The following is a 26,461-nucleotide window of genomic DNA, read 5'->3' as shown; positions in this document are numbered from 1 at the left end:
TTTAATCTCAGCACTCGGGAGGCAGAGGTAGGAGGATCACCGTGAGTTCGAGGCCACCCTGAGACTCCATAGTGAATTCCAGGTCAGCCTGGGCTAGAATGAGACCCTACCTCGAAAAACCAAAATAAAATAAAATAAATAAAAGTAATAAAAATAAAATACAACACAATAAAAAAGAGTGTGCTATGAAGATTTTCCTTTAAGAAAAAAAGTTATAACGTCATGCTGTGAACTCTCGCTTTCTCTTCAATCACTTTCCAGTCAGTGATCCTCACAGCCCAGGCGGACCGGAACTCCCACGAAGTCCATTCCCAAGGGTCCCCCCCTTCCCACTAGGCTCAGCACGGCCTCTTTAAGGTAGGCAGGCGCCAGGACGATCCGCACGCTGATTGGCGGAGCCAGAGCCACGTGGCCGCCCGCCGAGACTTGGGGCGGCGGCAGGGGGGCTCGGGTGGGCGGGCACCGCCTCTCCCTGGGAAGGGGGAGCAAGTTGACAGATGAGCCTGAGGAGGTCGCTGGTCGGCCTCATCTTCTGTACCTGCTACCTGGCTTCTTACCTGGTGAACAAGGTGAGCGGCGGCGTTGCCCAGGCAATGGTTGCACGTGGGCTCCGAGCCGGTCCCGGTCCCCGGTTCCTGGTCCCTGGTCGCCTTGCGTACGGTTGACAGATGCAGCTTCCCCCACCTCGGTTTTTCCCTGATGGGATGGAGCAGAAACCCGCTGTGTAGGATGCTCTTTTCCTAGTAGAATTTCTCCAATTCCAGTCCTAGAAAGTACTTTGCACATCTGGATTTTTTTTTTTGCGATGGGAGGGGGGAGGGGACATTTTCCGGAAACTGCATTTTGGACTCTTCAGGGCCACTCTTAAAAGGAGCAGGGCTGTGGTTTCAGGCTCCAGCACTGTGAGCATGAAACACGAAGTCACACTGTCTCTGGTACTGCTCTACAGACAGAAGCCTGAGCTGACCAGGCTATTACCATAAGCATAGTTACTGTAAGTGCACGAACTACTTCATTACTGCTATATTCCCTGCACTGGAAGATGCAAGCACGCACGCACACACACACACAAACTTAGAGAAAACAGATGAAACTTAAGATGCCACATTTTTTCCCACATCCAGCCGATCACATTTCACAAACTCTAGAGTTGTCTATGAAAGCAGCCACCTCCAAGCAGGATTATCAAAATTAAGAATTGGGCTGGAGGGACGGCTTAGCGGTAAAGGCCTTTGCCTGAAAAGCCAAAGGATCCCAGCTCGATTCCCCAGGACCCACGTTAGCCAGATGCAGAAGGGGATGCACGCTTCTGGAATTCTTTTGCAGTGGATGGCGGCCCTGGCACGACCATTCTGTCTCTCTCCCTCTTTCTCTGTCAAATAAATAAATAGAAAACAAAACAAAGAATTTCCTCAGGGGCTGGAGAGATGCTGCAACAGTTGAAGTGTTTGCCTGCAAAACCTAACAACTGGAGTTGAATTCCCCAGGACCCATGTAAAGTGAGATGCACAAAGTGGTGCATGCATCTGGAGTCCATTTGCAGTGGCTGGAGGTTCTGTTTCTCCTATCACTTTCTGCTTGCAAATAAAAATAATAATAAAGAAGGTGGGCTGGGGGGGGTAGCTCAGTTAGTAGTGTACTTGGCAAGCGGGCTACTTGCTTGAAGCCTAGGGTTTAATCAGACTTCTCTCACCCCCAACAGGGTTCTGTCCTAGAATTTAACCTTCCAGGAGCCTTTGACTAGAAGAGGTGATTCCCTCAGCCCTGGTCCTGATGATTTACACAGGGGGATGTTCTGTCTCGGGGATGTTCCGTCTCTTCCAATTTACACTATTTCCCAGCTCCCTCCACAGTGGGATTTAAAGTTTAAAACAATGTCATAAAATCCATTTGATGAGGTAGACACCTAGAGGTGTTATTTTTAAAAAATTATTTATTTATTAAATTTTTGTTTTTTGAGGTAGGGTTTCACTCTAGCCCAGGGTGGCCTGGAACAGAGGGCTGGAAGACAGTATTGTAAGCAGTCCTTCCCTTCCTTTGGCTCTTACCATTCTTTTTTGTTGTTGTTGATTTTTATTTATTTATTTGACAGAGAGGCGGGGCGGGGGAAGGAGAATGGGCCTGCTAGGGCCTCCAGATGCATGCGACACCTTGTGCATCTGGCTAAGGTGGGTCCTGGGGAATCGAACTGAGGTCCTTTGGCATTGCAGGCAAATGCCTTAACCGCTAAGCCATCCCTCCAGCCCTAGCTTTTACATTCTTTCCACTATCTCTTCCGCAGTGGTCCCTGACCTTTGGAGGGTGTGATAGAGATGTCTCATTTAGTCCAGCTAGAATCTTTCATGGCCATTGCTGTTGCTTCTCAGCTGGGACTGGCTTTGTCACCATAGATGAAGTACAGCAGCCACCATTTCTGGTACCTACAGCCAACTGTAACCATGGTTGAAAACTATCAAATGGCAAAGTTTCAAATACAGTTTACAAGTGTTTTTTTTTTTTTTTTCACTTTGTGGATCTGGCTTTTCTTGGGTACTGGGAAACTGAACCCAGGCCTTCAGGCTTTGCAGGCAAGTGCCTTTAACTGCTGTAACATCTCTCCAGCCAAGGACAGAAAGTTTTTAAAGGCATTTAGAAATACAAGAGCACAAATATACTTCTTTTTAAATTTATTTTTTGTTGACAACTTCCATGATTGTCAGCAATATCCCATGGTAATTCCCTCTCTCCCTCCACTTTCCCCTTTGAAACTCCACTCTCCAACATATCCCCCCCCCCAATCAGTCTCTCTTTTATTTTGATGTCATCATCTTTTCCTCCTATCATGATGGTCTTGTGTAGGTAATGTCAGGCACTGTAAGGTCATGGATATGCAGGCCATTTGGGGTCTGGAGGAGTGCGTTGTAAGGAGTCCTATCCTTCCTTTGGCTCTTACATTCTTTCCACCACCTCTACCGCCATGGACCCTGAGCCTTGGAAGGTGTGATCGAGATGTTTCAGTGCTGAGCACTCCTCTGTCACTTCTCAGCACCATGGTGTCTTCTGAGTCATCTCAAGATCATTGCCATCTGAAAAGAGAAAGTTCTCTAGCCAAAAATGAGAGTATCATTGATGTATAGGTATGAGTATTAAGAGAAGTGCTTACTGGGCTGTTTGATGAGCATAGTATATACATTTAGCCAGACAGCAGCAGATGTTCCACCCCTAGGGCTCATGATACCCCTGATGTCGGTTTTCAGTATCAGGGATGTATTCCCTCCCATGGAGTGGGCCTCCAGTCAAATTAGAGGGCAATTGGTTCCCCCATAACAGACGTGCCACTATTGTACCCTTTGGCTCATTTAGCCTGGCTGGCCAAATATAAGGCTTGCAGTGTTGAGTAATCTTCATTGGTGATTTCTCTCTCTCCCATTGAACTGAATGCAATGTGGCTTTTTCCAGCTTTCTGTCAGCTAGTCTACATGGAGGAGGTTTTCAGCTCAGTTTCAGCAGGATTTCTCAGTGACCTTGCAGCCCAAGTATATGGAGTCTTCAGCAATAGGGTCTTACCATCTAATCCTGGTGGGAAACCAAGGGCCTTGGCAATGGCCTATGATATTTTAGGGGTATCAGGGACCTCCCTGGCCAACAACTCACTGGAAGATAGTTAATAGATTTTAGAGAGTTAATTTTTTTCTTTTTAAAAAATATTTTATATATTTAAAATAGAGAAAGAGTGAGAATGGGCACACCATGGCCTCTAGCCACTGCAAATGAACTCCAGAGGCATGCACCACCTAGTGCATCTGGCTTTACTTGGGTACTGGCGGATCAAACGTGGGTCCTTTGGCTTTGCAGGCAAGTACGTTAATCATTAAGCCATCTCTCCAGCCCTTTTCCTTTTTTCTTTTTTCTTTTGTTTCTTCAAGATAGGGTTTCATTCTAGCCCAGGCTGACCTGGAATTCACTATGTAGTCTCAGGGTAGCCTTGAACTCATAGCAATCCTTCAAGGCAATCCTCCTACCTCTGCCTCCTGAGTGCTGAGATTAACGGTTTGTGCTGCCACACCTAGCTCATGTTTTTTGTTTTTGTTTTTAAACTCATTGAATTCAATTAGGCTTGATTGCATTTCATGGATGGAAGGTTGCTTACTGGAATGGGAAACTGACCAGTGACTCCACTTTTCCTGCAACCATTAGTCACCATAAGCTCCTCTTGGTGGTGTGGGGTCTCATGGACCCTTCCTTGAGTTATCTTTTACTATTATGAATACTAAGACTTTAAAAAAAATTTTGTTTATTTTTATTTATTTATTTGTGAGTGACAGAGAGAGAAAGAGGCAGATAGAAAGAATGGGCACACCAGGGCCTCCAGCCACTGCAATCAAACTCCAGAAGTGTGTGCCCCTTGTGCATCTGGCTAATGTGGGTCCTGGGGAATCCAGCCTTGAACCAGGGTCCTTATGCTTCACAGGCAAGTGCTTAACCGCTAAGCCATCTGTCCAACCCTGAATACTAAGACTTTTTAAAACTTTTAAAAACATTTTATTTACTTAGTTGAAAGAGAGACAGAAAGAAAGAGGCAGAGAGAGAGAGAGAGAGAAGGAATGGGTGTGCCAGGGCCTCTAGCCACTGCACAGGGACTGTAGACACATATGTCACCTTGTGCATCTGCCTTACGTGGGAAATAAATAAATGAATAAATGGTGAAAGCAGAGATTGACGAGGAAAAAGGGTATTAGTGGGAGAGTGAGGGAGCTAAGAGATAGTAACTGGAGAGACTAAAATCAAAGTATATACACATATGAAAATGCCACAATGGGGAACAAATGAAAATTTACAAAAAGATACCCCAAAAGATGAAACATAATTCCTTCATTCATAAAGTTCTGTGACCTTGGGCTGGAGGGATGGCTTAGCAGTTAAGGCATTTGCTTCCTAAGTCAAAGGACCCAGGTTCAATTCCCCAGGATCCATGTGAACCAGATGCACAAGGTTGTACATGCATCTGGAGTTGTTTGCAATGGCTAAAGGCCCTGGCAATCTCATTCTCACTGTCTCTTTCTCTCTCAAATAAATAAAGTAAAATAAATTTAGAAAAATAAATGATAAAGTCCTGTAAACTTGATTAAAAGACTTAATAGAAACACAGATTGAAGGGGCTGGGGATTTAGCTCAGTGGATGAGCGCTTGCATAGCAAGGGCAAGGCCTTGGGTTCAGTCCTCAGCCCCGAAAAAAAAAAAAAAAAAACAAAAGACAAAGAAATACAGATTGAAGCTGGTGGTGGTGCTACATGCCTGTAATCCCAGCACTCAGTCTGCCGAAGCTGGGGGATTATCTCAAATTTCATCAAGTTCCAGGCCAGCCTGGGCCACAGAATGCGACCCTGTCTCAAGAACAAACAAGTAAAAACAACAGCTAAATACAAATTGACCTTAGCTGAGTTGGTTTTATAAAAGTCCTCTGAGCCAGAAGTGGTGGCGCACACCGTTTAATCCCAGCACTCAGGAGGCAGAGATAGGAAGATCGCTGTGAGTTTGAGGTCACCCTGAGACTACAGAGCGAATTCCAGGTCAGCCTGGGCTAGAGTGAGATCCTATCTTGAAAGGAAAAAAAGAAAGGAAGGAAGGAAGGAAGGAACGAATGAACGAAGAAAGAAATCCGTTGTCTTTCATGTAACTTGGAAAGCCATTGGAGGAAATGCAGGCCTTGTAGAAATTTATTAGGAATTTGTTTCATATATGCACTCTCAATTCTTTATCACTTGAAATGTTCATTTACCTGGTATTTGTTTTTCAGTATGTCCTGTCTGTCCTGAAATTTACCTACCCTACATTATTCCAAGGGTGAGTATGTTTAATACTCTTTATATACATTTGTAGGAAATACTCAAACAATATCATTAATTAAACTAGTTTTAATGGTCTGAGATTACACAGTGGTTAAAGGTACTTGCTTATAAAGCCTACCAACCCGGGGTTTGATTCCCCAGTACCCACATAAAGCTGGACACACCAAGTGGCACACGTGCCCAGAGTTCATTTGCAGCAGCAAGAGGCTCTGGCATACCAGTCCTTAAATGTTTGCTATTGAGATAGTGTCTTGCTCAGTTGCCTTGCTGAGCAAGATAGGGTCTCTTGTTCCAGTCTCTTTGGTAGCTGGGCATACAGCACAGGCCTGGCTTAGTGCATCTTTTACATTTTTTTTTTTCCTTGTTTAAGCCCAGGCTGACCTGGAATTCACTATGTAGTCTCAGGGTGCCCTCAAACTCACTGCGATCCTCCTACTTCTGCCTCCCAATTCTTTTTTTTTTTTTTAATTTCTTTGGTTTATTTTTATTTATTTATTTGAGAGCGACAGAGAGAGAGAGAGAGAGAGAGAGAGAGAGAGAGAGGGAAAGAATGGGCGCGCCACTGCAAACAAACTCCAGATGCGTGCGCCCCCTTGTGCATCTGGCTAACGTGGGTCCTGGGGAATTGAGCCTCAAACCAGGGTCTTTAGGCTTCACAGGCAAGTGTTTAACCACTGAGCCATCTCTCTAGCCCTGCCTCCCAATTCTTTACATTTTTTAATCACAATTTTTTCGAGGCAAGCCCAGCAGACTGGCCTTTTTATTCATGCGAGAGAGCAAACTGGCACACCAGGGCCTCCAGAAGCTGTAACTGAACTCCAGACATGTGTGCCGCCTTATGCGCATGTGCGACTTTGCGGGCTGACATCACCTTGTGTGTTTGGCTTACTTATGTGGGATCTGAAGAGTTGAACATGAGTCCTTAACTGCTAAGCCATCTCTCCAGCCCCAAATCTTTTTTAAAAAATATTTTACTTTTATTAATTTGTTTATTAAAGAGAGAGGGAGGAGGAGAGCGAGAGAATGGGCATGCCAGGGCCTCCAGCCACTGCAAACAAACTCAAGATGCATGCAACACCTTGTGCATCTGGCTTATGTGGGTCCTGAGGAATTGAACCGGGGTCTTTTGGCTTTGCAAGGAAGTATCTTAACTGCTAAGTCATCCCTCCAGAACCTAATTTATTATTTTTTATTTTAAAAAATAGTTTTAAGCTGGGCGTGGTGGTGCATGTCTTTAATCCCAGTTCTCAGGAGGCAGAGGTAGGATTGCTGTGAGTTCAAGACCACCCTGAGACTACATAGTGAATTCCAGGTTAGCTGGAGCTAGAGTGAGACCCTACCTTGAAAAAACCTCTGTCTGTCTGTCTGTCTATCTATCTATCTATCTGTCTGTCTGTCTGTCTGTCTATCTATATATTTATCTATCTATGTGTATTTTTTTAAGCTGGGTGTGGTGGTGCACGCCTTTAATCTCAGCACTCAGGAGGCAGAGGTAAGAGGGTTGTCATGAGTTCAAGGCCACCCTGAGTCTACAGGGTAAACTCCAGGTCAGCCTGGGCTAGAGTGAGACCTTACCTCAAAAAACAAAAACAAAACAAAAAAAAAATTAATTTATTTGACAGTGAGAGAGGGAGAGAGATTTTTTTTTTCTTCAAGGTGGGGTCTCATTCTAGCACAAGCTGACCTGGAATTCATTCTGTAGTCTCAGGGAAACTTCAAACTCATCGTAATCCTCCTAATTTGCCTTCCAAGTGCTGGCATTAAATGCATGCACCACCACACCTGGCTTATTTTATATTATTTTTTAACTTAAAAAAAGTGTTTTTTTAAAGTTTATTTATTTAGTTATGAGGAGAGGAGGAAGAGAATGGGTGCACCAGAGCCTGTAGTCACTGCAAATGAACTCCAGACACACTGAGTCATTTTGTGCATCTGCCTTACGTGGGTACTGGGGAATCAAACCTGGGTCCTTTGGCTTCACAGGCAGTCACCTTAACCATTAAGCTATCTCTCCAGCCCTACCCTCAGTATTTTGTCCCTCTACTTCCACATCTGCTATGTCCTCTTCTCTCTTCCCTCCCTCCCTTCCTTCTTCATAGCCCCTTCCAGGATTCTATTACTGACTTTTTTTTCCCCCTGAGGTAGGGTTTCACTCTAGCCCAGGCTGACCTGGAACTCACTATGGAGTCTCAGGGTGGCCTGGAACTCTCGCGATCCTTCTACCTCTGCCTCCCGAGTGCTGGGATCACCAGCACACCCAGCTCTCTACTACTGACTTTAAAAAATTTTTATTTATTTATTTGTTTGAGAGAGGGAGGGAGAGAGAGAGAGAGAGAGAATGGCACACCAGGGCCTCCAGCCACTGAAAACGAACTCCAGATGCACATGCCACCTTGTGCATTTGGCTTTATGTGGGTATTGGGGAATCGAACCTGGATCTTTAGGCTTCTCAGGCAAGTGCCTTAACTGTGAAGCCATCTTTCTATCCCTCCTATTGACTTTTATTCCAACTCACATACAAGCCTAAACTGAGTTGGTTAATTCTTGCCTTTTGGGCAGCCCTGCACACTGTAGGATGTTTAGCAGTAACCCTGACTTGCACTCACTAGATTTCCATAGCAAATGTCTCTCCTTTCCCTCCCAAGCTGGGATAATCCAAAAAAAAATCTCTCCAGACACTGTCATGTCTTCCATGGGGGGAAAATTCAGTTAGTTGAGACCACTGCTCTTGAGCAAGCCCATTCAGGGCATGACCCAAGGTGGCCTGTTCTGGTTGGCTGGGCCAACGAAACTTCACAAAGGAGATGTTCACTAGGACTTCTCACTGAGCAGACATTTCCAACTCACGAGGAGATGGGATGGGGGACACCATGGGGAAGATGAAAACATGCACAAAAGCCTGAAAGGAGGAAAAGTCCCTGCATATCTTGAAACTGCAGGCTGCTTGACAGGGCCAGAATATGACAGCCTGAGGCAGAAGGGCAGGCCCATGTCAAGAGGGCTTTGCGTTACATACAAGGAACTTTGTCCTTGAGGCCCAGGATTCTCAGCTGTAGTTTCTCAACACATAGGAGTGTTATAGTCACTTCTGCTGTCTCACATCGTTTATCACTAAAAGCAGGGTGTTCAAATGTATGAATGAGCCAGATATAATATATAAAAGCACCAAAACAGAAAATAGTGGTCCTATAACATCACATTTAATTATTTGACATTGTAAAATTTTTTTTTGGGGGGGGGGCAGTTTTCAAGGAAGAGTTTCACTGTAGGTCAGGCTGACCTGGAATTTACTATGTAGTCTCAGACTGGCCTCGAACTCACAGTAATCCTCCTACTTCTGCCTCCTGAGTGCTGAGATTAAGGGCATATGCCACCTTACCTGGCTTAAAGCATAGGATTTTGTGTGGTTTCTTTTTGTTGTTGTTCTTGTTTTTTTTTTTTCCTTCATTTTTTATTTTTACAAAGTGAAAGAGAGAGAAAGGGAAAGAGAGAGAATTGGTGTGCCAGGGCCTCAGCACTGAAATTGGACTAAAGATGTTTGTGCCACGTAGTGGGCATGTGCGGCCTTGTGCTTGCCTCACCTTTGTGTGTCTGGCTAATGTGGGATCTGGAGAGTTGAACATGGGTCCTCAGGCTTCACAGGCAAGCACCTTAACTGCTAAGCCACCTCGCTAGTCCATTTTTGTTTTTTGAAGTAGGGTCTCACTCTAGCTCAGGCTGTCCTTGGACTCTCTCTGTAGTCCTAGGCTGGTCTCAGACTCACAGTGATCCTCCTACCTCTGCCCACCAAGTTACAGATGTGTGCCACCATGCTTGGCTCATTTGGCATTTTGAAGCACTTTCCACAGTGGAAAAGGAAAGAATACTAATAATCCATGCTGCCTCTGACCTGTGCTTCTGAGGGTATGTTATCCCATGTGAACTGATGTCCCCAAGTGTGCTGTGGCAGGGTTGAGAGCTGCTGCTGATGGCACCAGGAAGAATCAGTTGTTTTCACTTTTACTTCTACATGTGTGTATGGTGTGTGTGGAGGTCATAGTGCTGTGTGTGTGTGTGTGTGTGTGTTGTATATTCATGTGTGTGTACAAGTATGTACGCCCCATGCTTATATATGTGGAGGCCAGAGGAGAAAATTGGGTCTCCTCCTCTGTCACTCCATCTGCATGTTTCCTGAGACAGAATTTCTCACTGAACCCCGAGCTGCCATTTTCATTCATATTGGCTGGCCAGCAAGCCCAGTATGGTTCTTCAGTCGGATCCCCTCCCTGGGATTATAGGATTGTGTGGCCAGGCCCAGCTGTTTACCTGTGTGCTGGGGAATCGAACTCGAGGTGAGTCAGGCCGTCACGCTTGTGCAGCAAGTGCTAAGCCATCTCTGTAGACCTCAACTGTCTTGCACACAAGCCAGTGGCATCATTGAGGTGGCAGTTTAGAACAGATGCTTTGGCTACAAAGTAGAGAATGGATGATGTGGGATAGCCCTGGGGAGAAGGGAGCTCGTTATGGTGTTAACACAAGAGCCAGATGTGCGGTGGAGAGAGATTAAATTAATGCAGAATGAAAAGGCTTTAGATGTGAATGCTGTTATGTGAATAAATAATATCAGTAGGCTTTTGCCAAGTAGATGAGGGAAGTGAGAGCAGAGGACAGGCTGGGGCGGACACCTCAGTTGTCTGATTAGGAACAGCAGGATGAAGGTCAGGTTGGGGGCGGGTCCAAGATGACACTTTAGGTATGTCACTGGGAGCTTATGGGATTTCGGAATGGCAGTATCTGCTGAGAGCGAGGACTTGTCATCTGCACAGATACAGAAGCTGTGGATGAGGTTGTTCTGGAAAAGTCTAGGAGTACAAGAGTGTGAATGTCCATGTTTACCAGACAGCTGGGCTCAAGGGAGCAGCAAAGATGGAGAGGGAAGGGTATGAGAAATGGTGTCGCAGTCAAGTTCGCATTGCTGGCAGAAAACACCCAACCAAGAGCAGCTTGTGGGAAAACGGGGTTTATTTTGGCTTATAGACTTGAGGGGAAGCTCCATGATGGCAGGGGAAACCAATGGCATGAGCAGAGGGTGGACATCACCCCGCTGGCCAACATCAGATGGACAACAGCAACAGGAGAGTGTGCCAAACACTGGCAAGGGGAAGCTGCCTACAACACCCATAAGCCCGCCCCCCAACAATATGCTGCCTCCAGGAGGCTTTAATTTCCAGTTGCCATCAGCTGGGGACCTAGCATTCAGAACACCTAAGTTTATGGGGGACCCCTGAATCAAGCCACCACAAATGGTAAGATAACTGGGTCAGTGGAAGAAAACCATGGTAAAAAGATTTAAATGCATCTGTTTGTATCTGTAAGCAGACGGGGTCATTTTTGGCTAGAACGTTGGTGTTGGTGGAGTCTGAGGCCCCGTGTTAATCATTTTGACATCTGTCTCTTTCAGGTGGCAGACACTGATGGGTGGACTTTTGCTTCATGTGTCATGGAAACTGGGCTGGGTGGAGATCAACAGCAGCTTGAGGTATTTCTTGCTGGACTCATGATTCGTGTACTGCTTACTTCAAATGACGTTGCACCTGTAAATATGGATGTGTGTTTGAGTTGTTGAGCTCTGAGTTTTCTTCAAGCTTTTTTTTTTTTTTTTTTTTTTTTTTTGGTTTTTCGAGGTAGGGTCTCACTCTGGTCCAGGCTGACCTGGAATTCACTCTGTCATCTCAGGGTGGCCTTGAACTCATGGTGATCCTCCTACCTCTGCCTCCCGAGTGCTGGGATTAAAGGCGTGCGCCACCACGCCCGGCTCTTCAAGCTTTTTTAAAAAAAATTATTTATTTGACAGAGAGAGAGAGAGAGAGAGAGAGAAAGAGGCAAATAGAGAATGGGCACGCCAGGGCCTCTAGCCACCGCAGATGAACTCTAAGACACATACGCCTCTTTGCACATCTTGCCTTACATGGGTACTGGGGAAGCAAACCTGGGTCCGTAGGCTTTGCAGGCAAGTGCCTTAACCAGCGAGCCATCTCTCCAGCCCTAAGCTTTTTTTTTTTCAAGGCAGTGTTTCACTCTGTCCCAGGCTGCCCTGGAACTCAGGGTGATCCTCCTCCTTCAGCCTCCAAGTGCTGGGACTAGAGACGTGTGCCACCCTGCCCAGCTTCCTTCGAACTTTGAAAGTCAATGATTTTATTATTAGTTTAAAAATTTTTGTTTGTGTATTTATTTGAGAGAGACAAAGAGAAGAGGGATGGTTGTGCCAGAAGCTCCTGCCACTACATACAAGCTCCAGACGCATGTGCCTCTTTGTGCATCTGACTTTACATGGGTCATGGGGAATCAAACCGAGGCCATCAAGCTTTGTAAGCAAATGTCTTTTTTTTTTTTTTTTTTTTGGTTTTTCAATGTAGGGTCTCACTCTAGTCCAGGCTGACCTTGAATTCATTATGTAGTCCAAGGGTGGTCTTGAACTCATGGTGATCCTCCTACCTCTGCCTCCCAGTGCTGGGATTAAAGGCATGCACCACCACACCTGGCTGCAAGCGAATGTCTCTAACTGGTGAATCATTGCTCCAGTTACTATTATTGAATGAATGAATTTATTTTGCACGTGTGCATGTGTTTGCATGTGCAGATGCACATGCATATGTAGGTGCATGTGCCAGTGTATGCATGTACGAGCAGAAGCCAGAGGAAAACCTCAAGTGTTGTTCTTCAGGAACCGTCCAACTTGTTTGAATGTTTTATTTATTTATTTATTGGAGAGTGAGAGCGAGCGAGTGAGCGAGGGAGAGAGAGAGAGAAGCGGGGGAGAGGGAAGGAGGTACATAAAGAGAGTGGGCGGGGCTGGAGAGATGGTTCTGCAGTTAAGGTGCTTTCCTGCAAAGTGTAAGGAGTGCCCACATAAATCAAGATACAAGGCGGCGCATGCATCTGACGTTCATTTGCAATGACTAGAGGACCTGATGTTTTCATTTTCTCTTTCTCCCTCTACCTGTCTTTCTTTCTCTCTCACTCTCAAGTGAATGAATAAATATAGATATATAAATAAAAATAAATATATAGAGATGTCTCAATGCTAGACACTCCTCTGTCATGTCTTCTCAGCACTATGTTGCCTTTTGGGTCATCCCAGTGGTCACTGCCATCTGAAAAGAGAAGCTTCCCTAACCAAAAGTGAGAGTAGCATTAATATATGAATATGAACATTAAGTGTAGTGCTTTCAGGGCCGTTTGGTGAGACTAATATATGCATTTAGCCAGACAAGAGCAGGTTTTATACCCTAAGGCTCATGACCTCTCCTGCCATAGGCTTTTGATTAGGTTTTCAGTACCAGGCATATATTCCCTCCCATAGAGTGGGCCTCCAGTCCAATTAGAGAGCAGTTGGTTTTTCCCAGAGCAGACATGCCACTATTGCACTTGTTCAGTCATTTGGCCTGTCTGGCCAAACTTGAGGCTTCCAGTGTCCTGATCTGACTTCTTGTCTCTTCCCTAGATCTGTTTTCCACAAATAACCTGGACCTCTCCTGGGAGGGAGGTCTTCTTTCCTAGGACTTAATCCTAAAATTGTGGTTGGTCAAGTTCAGCCCCCAAAACTTATTATTATTCTGGTTTTTCAAGGTAGGGTCTCACTCTAGTTCAGGCTGACCTAGAATTCACTCTGTATTCTCAGGGTGGTCTTGAACTCACAGCAATCCTCCTACCTCTGCCTCCTGAGTGCTGCTGGTACTTATTTTTAATTGATTGTTTGTGGTTTTAAAAGTTTTATTTTATTTATTTATTTTTGATTTTTTGAGGTAGAGTCTCACTGTAGTCCAGGTTGACCTAGAATTCACTGTGTAGTCTCAGGGTGGCCTCGAACTCACAGTGATCCTCCTACCTCTGCCTCCTGAGAGCTGAGATTAAAGGTGTGCACTACCATGCCAGGCAATTTTTTAAAATTTTGTTTACTTATTTGAGAAAGAAAGAAAGCGGGAGAGAAGGAATGGGTATGCCAGGGCCTCCAGCCACTGCAAAGGAACTCCAGATGCATGTACCTCCTTGTGCATCTGGCTTATGTGGGTTCTGAAGAACCAGACCTGGGTCTTTTGGCTTTGTAAGCAAGCACCTTAACTTATAAGCCCTCCCTCCAGCCCTCGATTATTTGTTTTTAAGTAAGATAGTTTACTTTCATCAGTTACCAGTGGTTAGAATTTCCCAAGTCTGTCAATATGCTGCTATTTTGTTTTGAGTGATCTGTCTAGTTTTATAAAAAGCTGTCTTTGTTCATAGAGGAGTTATTTAAATTCTTGTCTGTTTTGAGATAGGATGTCATGTAGCCCAAGCTGGCCACAAACTCACTATGTAATCAAGTGTAATCAAGGATTTTTTTCATTTCAAGTGGTGGGGGAGAGGGAAAGAGCCAAAGCAGCGAATGGGAGGAAAGGGTTCGTTTTGGTTCAAAATCTCAAGCGAAGCTTCATGATGGCAGGAAAAGAATGACAGAGCTGAGGATGGATGTCACTCCTTGCCACAGCAGGTGGAAAATAGCAGCAAGAGAGTGAGCTGGGCTCCAGCAAGGGGGAGTAGGCTATAACACCCCAAGTTCAGCCACCAGAAACACAACTCCTCCAGCAAGGCTCCACTTCTAAAATCATCACCAGCTGGGGACCAAGCATTCAAAACACACGTTTATGGGGGACATCCGATTCAAATCCCCACAGAATTTTAGGTGATAAAAAACAAACCTTGTATTTCACCATGACTTGGGCTGCATAGTGAGAATCTTGGACAAGTGCATTAAGCATGGAGAGAGAAGAAATGATTCTATATATCTAACAAGATAAGAAAATCAAGGCATTGCCTTGAAAAGTGCAATGTTGGGCTGGAGAGATGGCTTAGCGGTTAAGCACTTGCCTGTGAAGCCTAAGGACCCCGGTTCGAGGCACGATTCCCCAGGACCCACGTTAGCCAGATGCACAAGGGGGCGCATGTGTCTGGAGTTCGTTTGCAGTGGCTGGAAGCCCTGGCGCGCCCATTCTCTCTCTCTCTGTCTCTGTCTGCCTCTTTCTCTCTGTCTGTTGCTGTCAAATAAATAAATGAAAATAAAAACAAAAGAAAATTAAAAAAAAAAAGAAAAGAAAAATGGAATGTTATAGAAACTCAGTGGCAACCTGGTCCTTTGTATCTGGTAAAACTGCTCAGTGCTGAGACTACAAGCATCATGTTTTGATGCATGCACCAGAGGTAGGGACCCAGGCTACTGTACTGTAAATCAGGCCAGCCAAGGAATGGGAGAGTAAGTCTTCAAGGACTTGTGGTCTGTGCAGTCTTCTTTGCAATGGTTCTGCTCTGCTCAGGCATAGGATACCCCAGCACATGGGTGTGGCCAGGCCAACAGAGGTAATAGGCGGGACTCCTGCTGGAATTCGTTTTGAGGGTAGCATCCTCAGCATGGCTCTTGGGTTCAAGTAATATTAGGGCTGGACTTTTTTTTTTTAAACTTATTTATTTATTTATTTGAGAGCGACAGACAGAGAGAGAAAGACAGATAGAGGGAGAGAGAGAGAATGGGCGCGCCAGGGCTTCCAGCCTCTGCAAACAAACTCCAGACACATGCGCCCCCTTGTGCATCTGGCTAACGTGGGACCTGGGGAACCAAGCTTTGAACCGGGGTCCTTAGGCTTCACAGGCAAGCGCTTAACCGCTAAGCCATCTCTTCAGCCCGGGCTGGACTTTTTTAAATGCATTGTTTCTTTTACTTGCTTTTAGATTTATTTTTATTTATTAGAGACAAGGGGTGGGTGGGGGAGAGAGAGAGAGGGAGAGAATGGGTGTGCCAGGGCCTCCAGCCACTGCAGACAAACTCGACACGTGTGCCACCATGTGCGTCTGGCTTACATGGCGCCTGGAGAATCGAACCTGGGTCCTTAGGCTTTGCAGGCATGTACCTTAACTGCTAAGCCATCTCTCCAGCCCTAGTAGGGCTGGATTTTGTCAAGGGAATGTGTGCGTTTCTCTCTCACTCAGAAGAGAGAATGAAGCATGAATGAGAAAGGTCAAGGGGAAGTAGAAAGGAGAAAAGGGGAGATGAGACCCCCGAGGAACACGCCAGTAGTGGACCAAGAAAAGCAGCCTAGGGTCCTTTTAGAACTATGAAGTTAGGGGCTGGAGAGATGGCTTAGTAATTAACGCACTTGCCTGCAAAGCCAAAGGACCCAGGTTCAATTTCTCAGAGTCCACATAAGCCAAATGCACAGGTGGCAGAAATCTTTTTGCCTATAAAGTGACTAGTGGCCTCACAGTGGTAAAATAGTACTGTTTGAGGCAATGTCTGTAGTCAACCTGTGAATCTTGGTATCTTGCTCTAATTTTCACGATCAGAAGTTACTTTTAGGTCCACTAGGTGTCAGTAGAATACAGAATTTTGGAGAATTCCCTGCAGGAAGCCCACAACAGCACATTGCAGAGCTGTTGCAGGCAGCAGATGGTCTGTCAATAATGCACGCTCTATTTGAAAAACAAGTGATTTAATTTAATTAGCCTTCATCTCAGGAACAACAGTTTTATAATTCATGCCAACAGACTTTTGTTAGCTTCTTGGAAAGGGTTCTCAGTGTGCATGCAAATGGGAAACAGGGCCTACGAGTCAAAGGAGACACAGTATCTGTGCGTCTCAGTCCGCCAAGGGAAGTGGCACATCAACATGGTAGGCTCTCTCCATGCGTGCACGCATGCACAACATCAACGTAGTCACTGGCCCAAAAGCTCCCCGGAGGCCCACACATGGACGGGACCTGACTTCCCGCCAAGACCACCCACAGGCTTTAATTCCATTTTGCTTCCTACGTGGGCAGATAAGGTAATGAAGGAGTAAGCTAGAGACCCAGATCATGCCAGCTGATGGGCTGGAGTCAGAAGCAGGGTGCCACACCTTCGCTAGAGTTCAGGCCCATGGCTGTCTTAGAAGCAGAGAGTGTTGGGTCTGTAAAGGAGGATGGGTCAGTATAGCCTCCCTGGAAAGTGATTTGTAATGAGTTATGAACTTAAGGGCCTGCGCTGCTGAACAGCAGCAATTCTAAGGAAGTGTTTGTCATAGAAGGTTGTGAGATTAAGCAGTTTGTGAGACAGTATATGTAATAGGATCCCACTGTTACTGAAATGTTCATATATTTACTGGAGGGGACACATAGCAAGGTACCAACAGTGATTATCTGTGCTTAGTGGGGTTATAAGTAATGTTCTTCTTGATTATCTGTATTCTCAAATTTTCTTTTTCTAGTTTATTTATTTTTTTGAGGGGGGGAGAGAGACAGAGAAAGAGGCAGGTAGAAGTGTGCCAGAGCGTCCAGCTGCTGCAAATGAATTCCAGACACATACACCACTTTGTACGTCTGACTTTACATGGGTCCTAGGGAATTGAACCTGGTTCCTTTGGCTTTGTAGGCAAGTGCCTTGACCATTAAGCCGTCTCTCCAGCTCATGTATTCTCAAGTTTTTAAAACTTAATTTAGTTTTTATTGACAACTTCCATGATTGTAAACAATATCCCATGGTAATTCCCTCCCTCCCTCCACTTTCCCCTTTGAAACTCCACTCTCCATCATATCCTCTCCTCCTCTCAGTCAGTGTCTCTTTTATTTTGATGTCATGATCTTTTCCTCATATTATGATGGTCTTGTGTAGGTAGTGTCAGGCACTGTGAGGTCATGGATATCCAGGCCATTTTGTGTCTGGAGGAGCACGTTGTAAGGAGTCCTACCCTTCCTTTGGCTCTTACATTATTTCTGCCACTTCTTCCGCAATGGACCCTGAGCCTTGGAAGATGTGATAGAGATACTGCAGTGCTGAGCACTCCTCTGTCACTTCTTCCCAGCACCATGATGCCTTCTGAGCCATCCCAAGGTCACTGCCATCTGAAAAGAGAAGGTTCTTAACCAAAAGTGAGAATAGAATAGCATCAATATATAGGTATGAACATTAAGACAAGTGCTTACTAGGCAGTTTGATGAGCATAGTATATGCATTTAGCCAGACAGCAGCAGACATTACCCTAGAGCTCATGACTACCCCTGTTGTAGGTGTTTTTTATTTATTTGAGGAAGAGAGGGAGAGAGAGCGAAAGAGGCAGATAGAGAGAATGGGTGCGCCAGGGCCTCTAGCCGTTGCAAATGAACTCCAGCTGCATGTGTCCCATTGTGCATTTGGCTTACATGGGTCCTGGGGAATCAAACCTAGGTTCTTAGGTTTCACAGGCAAGTGCCTTAGCCATCTCTCCAGTCCCTGAAACACTTAAAAAAAAATTAAGGGAGGAGGGTACTTAATAGGTTGATATTGTATATATGTAAGTACAATGATTGAGATGGGGAGGTAATATGATGGAGAATGGAATTTCAAAGGGGAAAGTGGGGGGGGAGGGAGGGAATAACCATGGGATTTTTTTTTTATAATCATGGAAAATGCTAATAAATTTTTTTTAAATTAAATATATTTTATTTATTTATTTGAATGCAAGAAAGAGGGAGAGAGACAAAAGAGAGAGGAAGAGAGACAATGGGCACACCAGGGCCTCCAGCCACTGTAAATGAAATCTAGAAGCATGTGCTACCTTGTGTATCTGGCTAATGTGGGTCCTGGGGAATTGAACCTGGGTTCTTTGGCTTTACAGGCGAATGCCTTCACTGCTAAACCATCCCTCCTGCCCATGTTGTAGGTTTTCAGTATCAGGGATGTATTCCCTCCCATGGAGTGGGCCTCCAGTCAAATTAGATGGCTGTTGGTTTCCCCCATAACAGATGTACCACTATTATACCCTTTGGCTCATTTAGCCTGGCTGGCCAAATATAAGGCTTGCAGTGTCCACTGTTGAGTATCTTCACTGGTGATTTCTCTCTTTCCCATTGAACTGCATGCAGCATGGCTTTTTCCAGCTTTCTGTCAGCTGGTCTACAACAGGAAGGTTATCAGCTCAGTTTCAGCAGGATTTCTCAGTGGCCTTGCAGCCCAAGTATGTGGAGTCTTCAGCAATAGGATCTTACCATCTATTCCTGGTGGGAAACCAAGGGCTTCAGCAATGACCTGTAATGTTTTGGGGGCATCAGGAACTTCCCTGGCCAAACTCACTGGAAGGTATCCCATCCCTGGCAGTGAAAATTTTCTAGTAACAATCGATGGCTCCTGAGTGTTCCATTGTCCATATGACTTATTTATATCCTCTTAGATTTTGATTAGCTCTCCCTCCACCTTTCCTTTACTCATTTTGTTCCCCTCACCTCACTTAGGCCTTTTCATTCTTATTAATCTGTTCTTCTACTTACATATATACAATACCATCCTATTAAGTGCCCCCTCCCTTCCTTTCTAGCTTACTGGCTTCTGCTACTAAGTTTTCTTCCTACTCACACAGAAGTCCAATCATTTGTAGCTAGGATCCACATATGAAAGAGAACATGTGATGTTTGGCTTTCTGAACCTGGGTTTCCTCACTCAGTGTAATTCTTTCTAGATCCATCCATTTTCCTGAAAATTTCATAACTTCATTTTTCTTTACTGTTGAGTAGAACTCCATTGTGTAAATGTGCCACATCTTCATTCTCCACTCATCAGTTGAGGGACATACTTTTATTTTTTCTTTTTAAAGAAGGTCATACAAATTGGATAATGATTGACAAGAGATCCAAATTCACGAGAATAGGTCATGCAGGTATCTTTAATGAGGAGGGATTCTGGCAGAGTGTACATAACAGGCCCTGAGGTGTTTGCCATATTTGATTTTACCTTTTACTTTTTTTTTTTTGTTTTTTTTTTGAGGTAGGGTTTCATTCTAGCTCAGGAATTCACTATGTAGCTTCAGGGTGATCTTGAACTCAATGGTGATCCTCCTACCTCTGCTTCTCTAGTGCTAGGATTAAAGGCGTGCACCACCATGCCAAGAACTTTTTAAATCTTTTTTTAAAAAATACTTATTTACTTGCAAGGAGAGAGAGAGAGAGAGAGACAGACAGACAGACAGGATGAGCATGCCAGGGTCTCTAGCTGCCCAAATGAGCTCCGGATGCATGGACCACTTTGCATTTGGCTTTACCTGGGCACTGGGGGATTGAACTCAGATTGTTTGACTTTGTAGGCAAGTGCCTTAACCGCCAAGCCATCTCTCTAGCTCTTCTCTGTTTTTTTAATGTAGAAAAGCAATTTTTTCCACTGTAAGCCCACACATGGTTAGTTATGAAGAGTAACAGGCCTGATGGTGAGACCGATCACCCAAAACAGAGATGCTATCAAACAAGTGGTGAAGGACTAACACCTTAAAAGAAAAAAAAGCACCTCTCATTCAGGATTAATTCAATTTTAAAAACAAGTATAGCCTATCACTTCACTCTTTTTTTTTCTTGGTTTTTCGAGGTAGGGTCTCACTCTAGCCCAGGCTGACCTGGAATTCACTATGTAGTCTCAGGGTGGCCTCGAACTCACGGTGATCCTCCCACCTCTGCCTCTTGAGTGCTGGGATTAAAGGTGTGCGCCACCACGCCCAGTTATTTCACTCTTCTGAACTTGACAATTCACCTATGTGTAACAGTCAGGTGGAAACACATCTTTACAACCTGATGTTCCCAAGTTTTTAAAAAATATAAGAAAAATCATCCCAATTGAACGAAATAATACAAGAATAGCTCAAGAAATACATTGATGAGCAAAACTGCATGGGGAAAGAGGAACATATGGTCTGGACTTACCTGAAGAAACCATGCGGAGACTGGTCTATGCAGCAAAATGTGCATGCTGGGAAGGCAGTTGTGAGGACTTGGGAGTAGGAATCTGTGGGACTTGAGTCTCCCCGTTGAAACTGAGTCTTGAGTATTTCTACTTCACGGCTCAGGCACCCACCTCACTTGGCTGTGTTCCTCACTCACTCCAGCCTTGACATAGACTCTTGTAAGCTTGGGAATGCTGCCTAAGGAATAATCACAGAATCTGTCCTGTAGCTGCGTTAGACCTGGCTTGTTAAAGGCCCCCAAACGAGACTTAGAGAACAGCCACTGTTTGGGCCTATAGCATTGCTGATGGCACCTGTTATAGAGGGGTAGGTGCACAAAGACCATGCCTCAAAACCAGTGTTAAATCAGTCTCGGCGTTCAGAGCAAAAACGGGAATCTAAAGTCATAGTGCCCATAAGCCTGGGGTCCTTGTCCTTCTGAATCACGCTTCCCTCAGGGCTTCAGCATTGTCAGTGTCCTTTGTCGTCTGCCGCCTGTGCATGGCATTGTCTTCTGATGCAGAACAGATCAGCCATGGCTCACTGGGATTCCAGGAGAGATCAGCTGTCTTATCTTCTGATGCAGAACAGATCACCCATAGTTCCCTGGGATTCCAGGAGAGATCAAGCCTTGAATCCCAGCACTCGGGAGGCAGAGGTAGGAGGATCACAGTAAGTTCGAGGCCACTCTGAGACTAAAAAGTGAATTCCAGGTCAGCCTGGGCTAGAGTGAGACCCTGCTTCAACAACACCCCCCCCCAAAAAAATAACTGACAGAAACAGCTTGAAGCAGGAAGGATTTATTTTAGCTCAGTTTCCGTTGTCTTTGGATAGCTGTTGGGCAGGTCTTGTGCAGACAATGACAGCCGCTGTGAGGCCATAAGTGACCTCAATGGCCACCTCATGTTGGGCCACCTCATGTTGTGTTCCAAAGCACTCCACCCATCCCTCGGCTCTTACACGCTTTCTGCTGCTGCTTCCTCAACGGTCCCTGAGCCTTGGTGGGTGTACTAGAGATGTCTACCTTAGTGTAGAACCCTCCGTTGGATGGCCTGTCTTCTCGAAAGTTCAACCCTGGGTCTTATGAGAACTTTGTCCATCCCTTAGAGATGTTGCCTAAAGTTAGCCAGCGAAGTGCTGGAACCATTCCTTGAGAGCAAGAAAGTAAAACCCGTCCCAGTTTTCACCCTAATCTAAATCCAATTCATGACACAACAGTACCCAAGGCAACCTTTTCAGAATACAAAGCAGAACACATTACAGTCTCCTCAGCCCTGGCTTGGCCTTCCATCTACTGAAGCCACACTGCCTTCCTCCATTCCTCTCGCCATGGGGCCTTTTCATGTGCTATGCTTCTGTTCAGAATGTTGTGTGCCCTGGACTGCTCTACCTCCATACTTTAATTTAAAAAAATGTTTTGGGGCTGGAGAGATGGCTTAGTGGTTAAGCGCTTGCCTATGAAGCCTAAGGACCCCGGTTCGAGGCTCGGTTCCCCAGGTCCCACGTTAGCCAGATGCACGAGGGGGCGCACGCGTCTGGAGTTCGTCTGCAGTGGCTGGAAGCCCTGGAGCGCCCATTCTCTCTCTCTCCCTCTATCTGTCTTTCTCCCTGTGTCTGTCACTCTCAAATAAATAAATAAATAAAAATGAACAAAAAATATCTTAAAAAAATTAAAAAAAAATGTTTTGGACTGGAGAGATGGCTTAGTGGTTGAGGCGTTTGCCTGCAAGGCCAAAGGACCCAGGTTCGATTCCCCAGGACCCATGTAAACCACATGTACAAGGGGACACATGCATCTGGAATTTATTTACAGTGGCAGAAGGCCCTGGTGTACCCATTCTCTCTCTCCCCTTGTCTCTGCATCTTTCTCTCTCTCAAATAAATAAATAAAAATAAAAGTTTAAAAAATGTTTTGACTTAACATCAGACCTGAAACTCTGAAACTGCTAGAGGAAAAAGTAGGGGAAACCCTCCAACATATTGGTCTTGGCAAAAACTTTCTGAATACAACCCCAATTGCTCAGGCAATAAAACCACAGATTAATCACTGGGACCTCATGAAATTACAACGATTTTGCACTGCAAAGGACACAGTGAAAAAAGCAAAGAGGCAACCTACAGAATGGGAAAAAATCTTCACCAGCTATATTTCTGATAGAGGATTAATATCTAGGATATACAAAGAACTCAAAAAGTTAAATAATAAGGAATCAAACAAGCCAATCAAAAAAATGGGCTCTGGAGCTAAATAGAGCATTCGCAAAGGAAGAAATACGAATGGCATATAAGCATCTAAAAAAAATGTTCTACGTCACTAGTCATCAGGGAAATGCAGATGAAAACTACATTGAGATTCCATCTCACTCCTGTCAGATTGGCCACCATCATGAAAACAAATGATCATAAATGTTGGCAGGGATGTGGAAAAAAGGAACCCTTCTACACTGCTGGTGGAATGCAATCTGGTCCAGCCATTGTGGAAATCAGTGTGGAGGTTCCTAAAACAGCTAAAGATTGATCTACCATATGACCCAGATATATATAGCACTCCTAGGCATATATCCGAAGGAATATCTCATTTCCTTAGAAGTTCGTGCTCAACCATGTTTATTGCTGCTCAGTTTATAATAGCTGGGAAATGGAACCAGCCTAGATGTCCCTCAACTGATGAGTGGATAATGAAGATGTGGCACATTTATACAATGGAGTTCTACTCAGCGGTAAAGAAAAGTTAAGTTATGAAATTTGCAGAGAAATGGATGGATCTGGAAAGTATTATACTAAGTGAGGTAACCCAGGCCCATAAAGCCAAGCGCCACATGTTCTCTCTCATATGTGGATCCTAGCTACAGATGACTGGGCTTCGGTGTGAGAAGGAAAATACTTAGTAGCAGAGGCCAGTAAGTTAAAAAGGAGACATAAAGGGAAGAGAAAGGAAGGGAGGAGGGTACTTAATAGGTTGATATTGTATATATGTAAGTACAATGATTGTGATGGGGAGGTAATATGATGGAGAATGGAATTTCAAAGGAGAAAGTGTGGGGGGAGGGAATTAACATGGGATATTTTTTTATAATCATGGAAAATGCTAATAAAAATTTTTTAAAAAAGAAAAAAAACAAAAAAATGTTTTGATTTACTTGAGAAAGAGATATAGATAGATAAAGAGAGAGAGAGAGACAGACAGACAGACAAACAGACAGACAGAAAGACTGAGATACACTATGGGTGTGCCAGGGTGTCTTACCACTGCAAACAAACTCCAGACACATGCATCACTTTGTGCATCTGGCTTCATGTGGGTACTGGGGAATTGAACCTGAATGGGCAGGCTTTGCATACTTTGCATACTTTAACCACTAAGCCATCTTCCTAGCTCCTAATTTATTTTTTAAATTATTTATTTGCAAGGAGATAGAATTTTTTAAAAGATATTTTAGGACTGGAGAGATGACTTAGTACTTAGACATTTGCCTGCAGAGCCTAAGAACTCATGTTTGAATCTCCAGGTTCCATGTAAGCCAGATGCACAGTGACACAAGTGTGTAATGTTGCACATACACACAAGGGGTGCACACATCTGGAGTTTGTTTGCAGTGGCTAAAGGCCCTGATGCACCCATTTTTTTCTCTCTCTCTCTGTTTTTTTCTTTCTCTCTCTCAAATAACAAAATTTTTAAAAAATATTTATTTATTTGAGAGAGAAAAAGATGCAAAGAGAGAGAGAATGGGCATTCCAAGGCCTCCAGCCACTGTAAGCAAACTCCAGATGCATATGCCCCCTTTGTGCATTTGGCTTACATGGGTCCTGGAGAATAGAACTGGGATCCTTTGGTTTTGCAGGCAAACGCCTTAACTGCTAAGCCATCTTTCCAGCCCCATTTTTTAAAAATACATTTCTTTGAGAGAGAAAGAGGCAGAGAGAGAGAGAGCAAACGAGTGAGCGAGAGTGAGCCAGCACAGGTGAGCACCAGGGCCTCCAGCCACTGCAAACGAACTCCAGATGCATGTGCTCCTTTGTGCATCTGGCTTTATGTGGGTGCTGGGAAATCAAACCTGGGTCATTAGACTTTGCAGGCAAGCACCCTAACCACTGGGAAATCTCTTCAGCCCAAGAAAGAATTTTTTTTTCTGAGGTAGGTAGGGTCTTACTCTAGCCCAGGCTGACCTGGAATTCACTATGTAGTCTCAGGGTAGCCTTGAACTCAAGGCGATCCTCCTACCTCTGCCTCCCGAGTGCTGGGATTAAAGGTGTGCGCCACCACACATCTCAAGAGAAAGATTTTTTTTGTTTTTGTTTTTCGAGGTAGGGTCTCACTCTGGCCCAAGCTGACTTGGAATTAACTATGTAGTCTCAGGATCTGAGTGCTGTGATTAAAGACGTGTGCCACCATGCCTGGCAAGAGTTAATTCATCTCAAACATCACTTATTTGGCAAAAGTTTCCTTGTCCTCACTGTTGAGGTCAGCTGTCCTTATGGTATAGCATATTCCTTTAGTTTCATTTGTAGCATTTGTCAATGTAATATTTTAAATTTGTTTCATATGAGCAGATATCTATAGTTCCCACCCTTAGGAAGCTTACAGAGTACTACAGGGATGTTAGTACTATGTTGAAATTACTTACCTGACTTTGTTAGACAATTTGTCAATTAATTAAGTCATATAAACCAAGGAACCATCTTTGGATAAAACAGTCTATTTAACTTGGTGCATATAATGCACATGAACTTGGTCAGTATTTAGGAAGGCTTTTCCATTGTGTGTAATTGCTGACTGGTTAGCCTTCTGGCCTTTAAGACCAGGCCTTTGTTTATGAGAAGACCAAAGGGAATACTTAAGACATGCTCTGATTTTTAGTTGAAATATGAAATATACTCTTTTTTTTTTTTCTCCCAAGGTAGGGTCTCACTCAAGCTCAGGCTGACCTGGAATTCCCTATGTAATCTCAGGGCGGCCTCAAACTCATGGCGATCCTCCTACCTCTGCCTTCGAATGCTGGGATTAAGATATGCACCACCACACCCAGCCTGAAATACATTCTTTTTTTTTTTTTTTCCCCCTGAGTCCCCCAGCAGCACTTGTGAAGGAACGATCCAAAGACCCCAATCTGCTCTCCACTGTGTCCCAGAAGCCTTTGCCCTCCTCAGAATGTCCATTTATTGAGCACCCACTGTATGCTAGGCATGGTCCTAGAGAGCCCCAAAGCTGCTGGCATCCCATTTTGCAGATGCAGCCACAGAGGCCCGAGAGTGGACATCACTGACTAGGGCCATCTGCCTGGGGGCAGCAGGGCTGATGTCACTTGACCAGATGGCCACTCCACTTCCAAGCAATCTGGGTACCAACTGTATCTACCATGTCCCACAAAATGTCTTCCCTGGCTGCCAGGACTCCCCACACAGCCTCAGCGTTGGTGGGCACCATTTCTGCCCCCGGGCACATCTGTCAGTACCTGGGGACAGGTTGTTGTTGTCGCTGTGGAGACACTTCTCTAGGGTCTTGAGGTGGAGACCAGGCTACCCTCGACATGCCACAGTGTGCAGGACACCTATATGACTCTGAAATACATTCTTAAAGGTAGAATAAAGTCTGGGGAAATAGTACATGCCTGTCATTCTAGCACTTTGGAGGTTGAGGCAGGAGGATGATACCTTTAAGGAGGCCATCCTGGGGTATTATTATATCTAAAAGACAAAAACAAAAAAAAGCAAAGCATTTTTGTTGAGCAAAGAATTATTATTTTTTTTTTCAAAGTAGGGTCTCACTCTAGCCCAGGCTGATCTAGAATTCACTATGTAGTCTCAGGGTGGCCTTCAACTCATGGCACTCCTTCTACCTCTGCCTCCCAAGTGCTGAGATTAAAGGTGTGTGCCATCATGCCCAGCTTTAAAAAATATTTTACACAGTTTTATT

General features: G+C 44.7%; 1 protein-coding gene across 4 annotated transcripts in view; it reads left to right on the top strand.

Moving 5' to 3' along the window:
- The first annotated feature begins 461 nt into the window (after positions 1–461).
- The window catches only part of Tmem241 (transmembrane protein 241), a 152,061-nt gene continuing 126,061 nt past the window's right edge, over positions 462–26,461 (top strand). For 3 of the 4 annotated variants that reach the window (XM_045135129.1, XM_045135131.1, XM_045135130.1), the window contains exons 1-3: positions 462–569; positions 5,777–5,823; positions 11,269–11,346. In XM_045135129.1, the coding sequence (XP_044991064.1) occupies positions 498–569; positions 5,777–5,823; positions 11,269–11,346 (197 nt within the window). In that variant the 5' untranslated portion in view covers positions 462–497. The remainder of the gene's footprint in view (positions 570–5,776; positions 5,824–11,268; positions 11,347–26,461) is intronic. The other variant, XM_045135132.1, reaches the window with a different exon arrangement.

This window comes from Jaculus jaculus, chromosome 15 (genome assembly GCF_020740685.1).
Source record: "Jaculus jaculus isolate mJacJac1 chromosome 15, mJacJac1.mat.Y.cur, whole genome shotgun sequence".
In the NCBI taxonomy this organism is placed as follows: domain Eukaryota; kingdom Metazoa; phylum Chordata; class Mammalia; order Rodentia; family Dipodidae; genus Jaculus; species Jaculus jaculus.
Note: the sequence above shows the minus strand (reverse complement) of the source record. Positions and strands in the feature narration are given on the sequence as shown.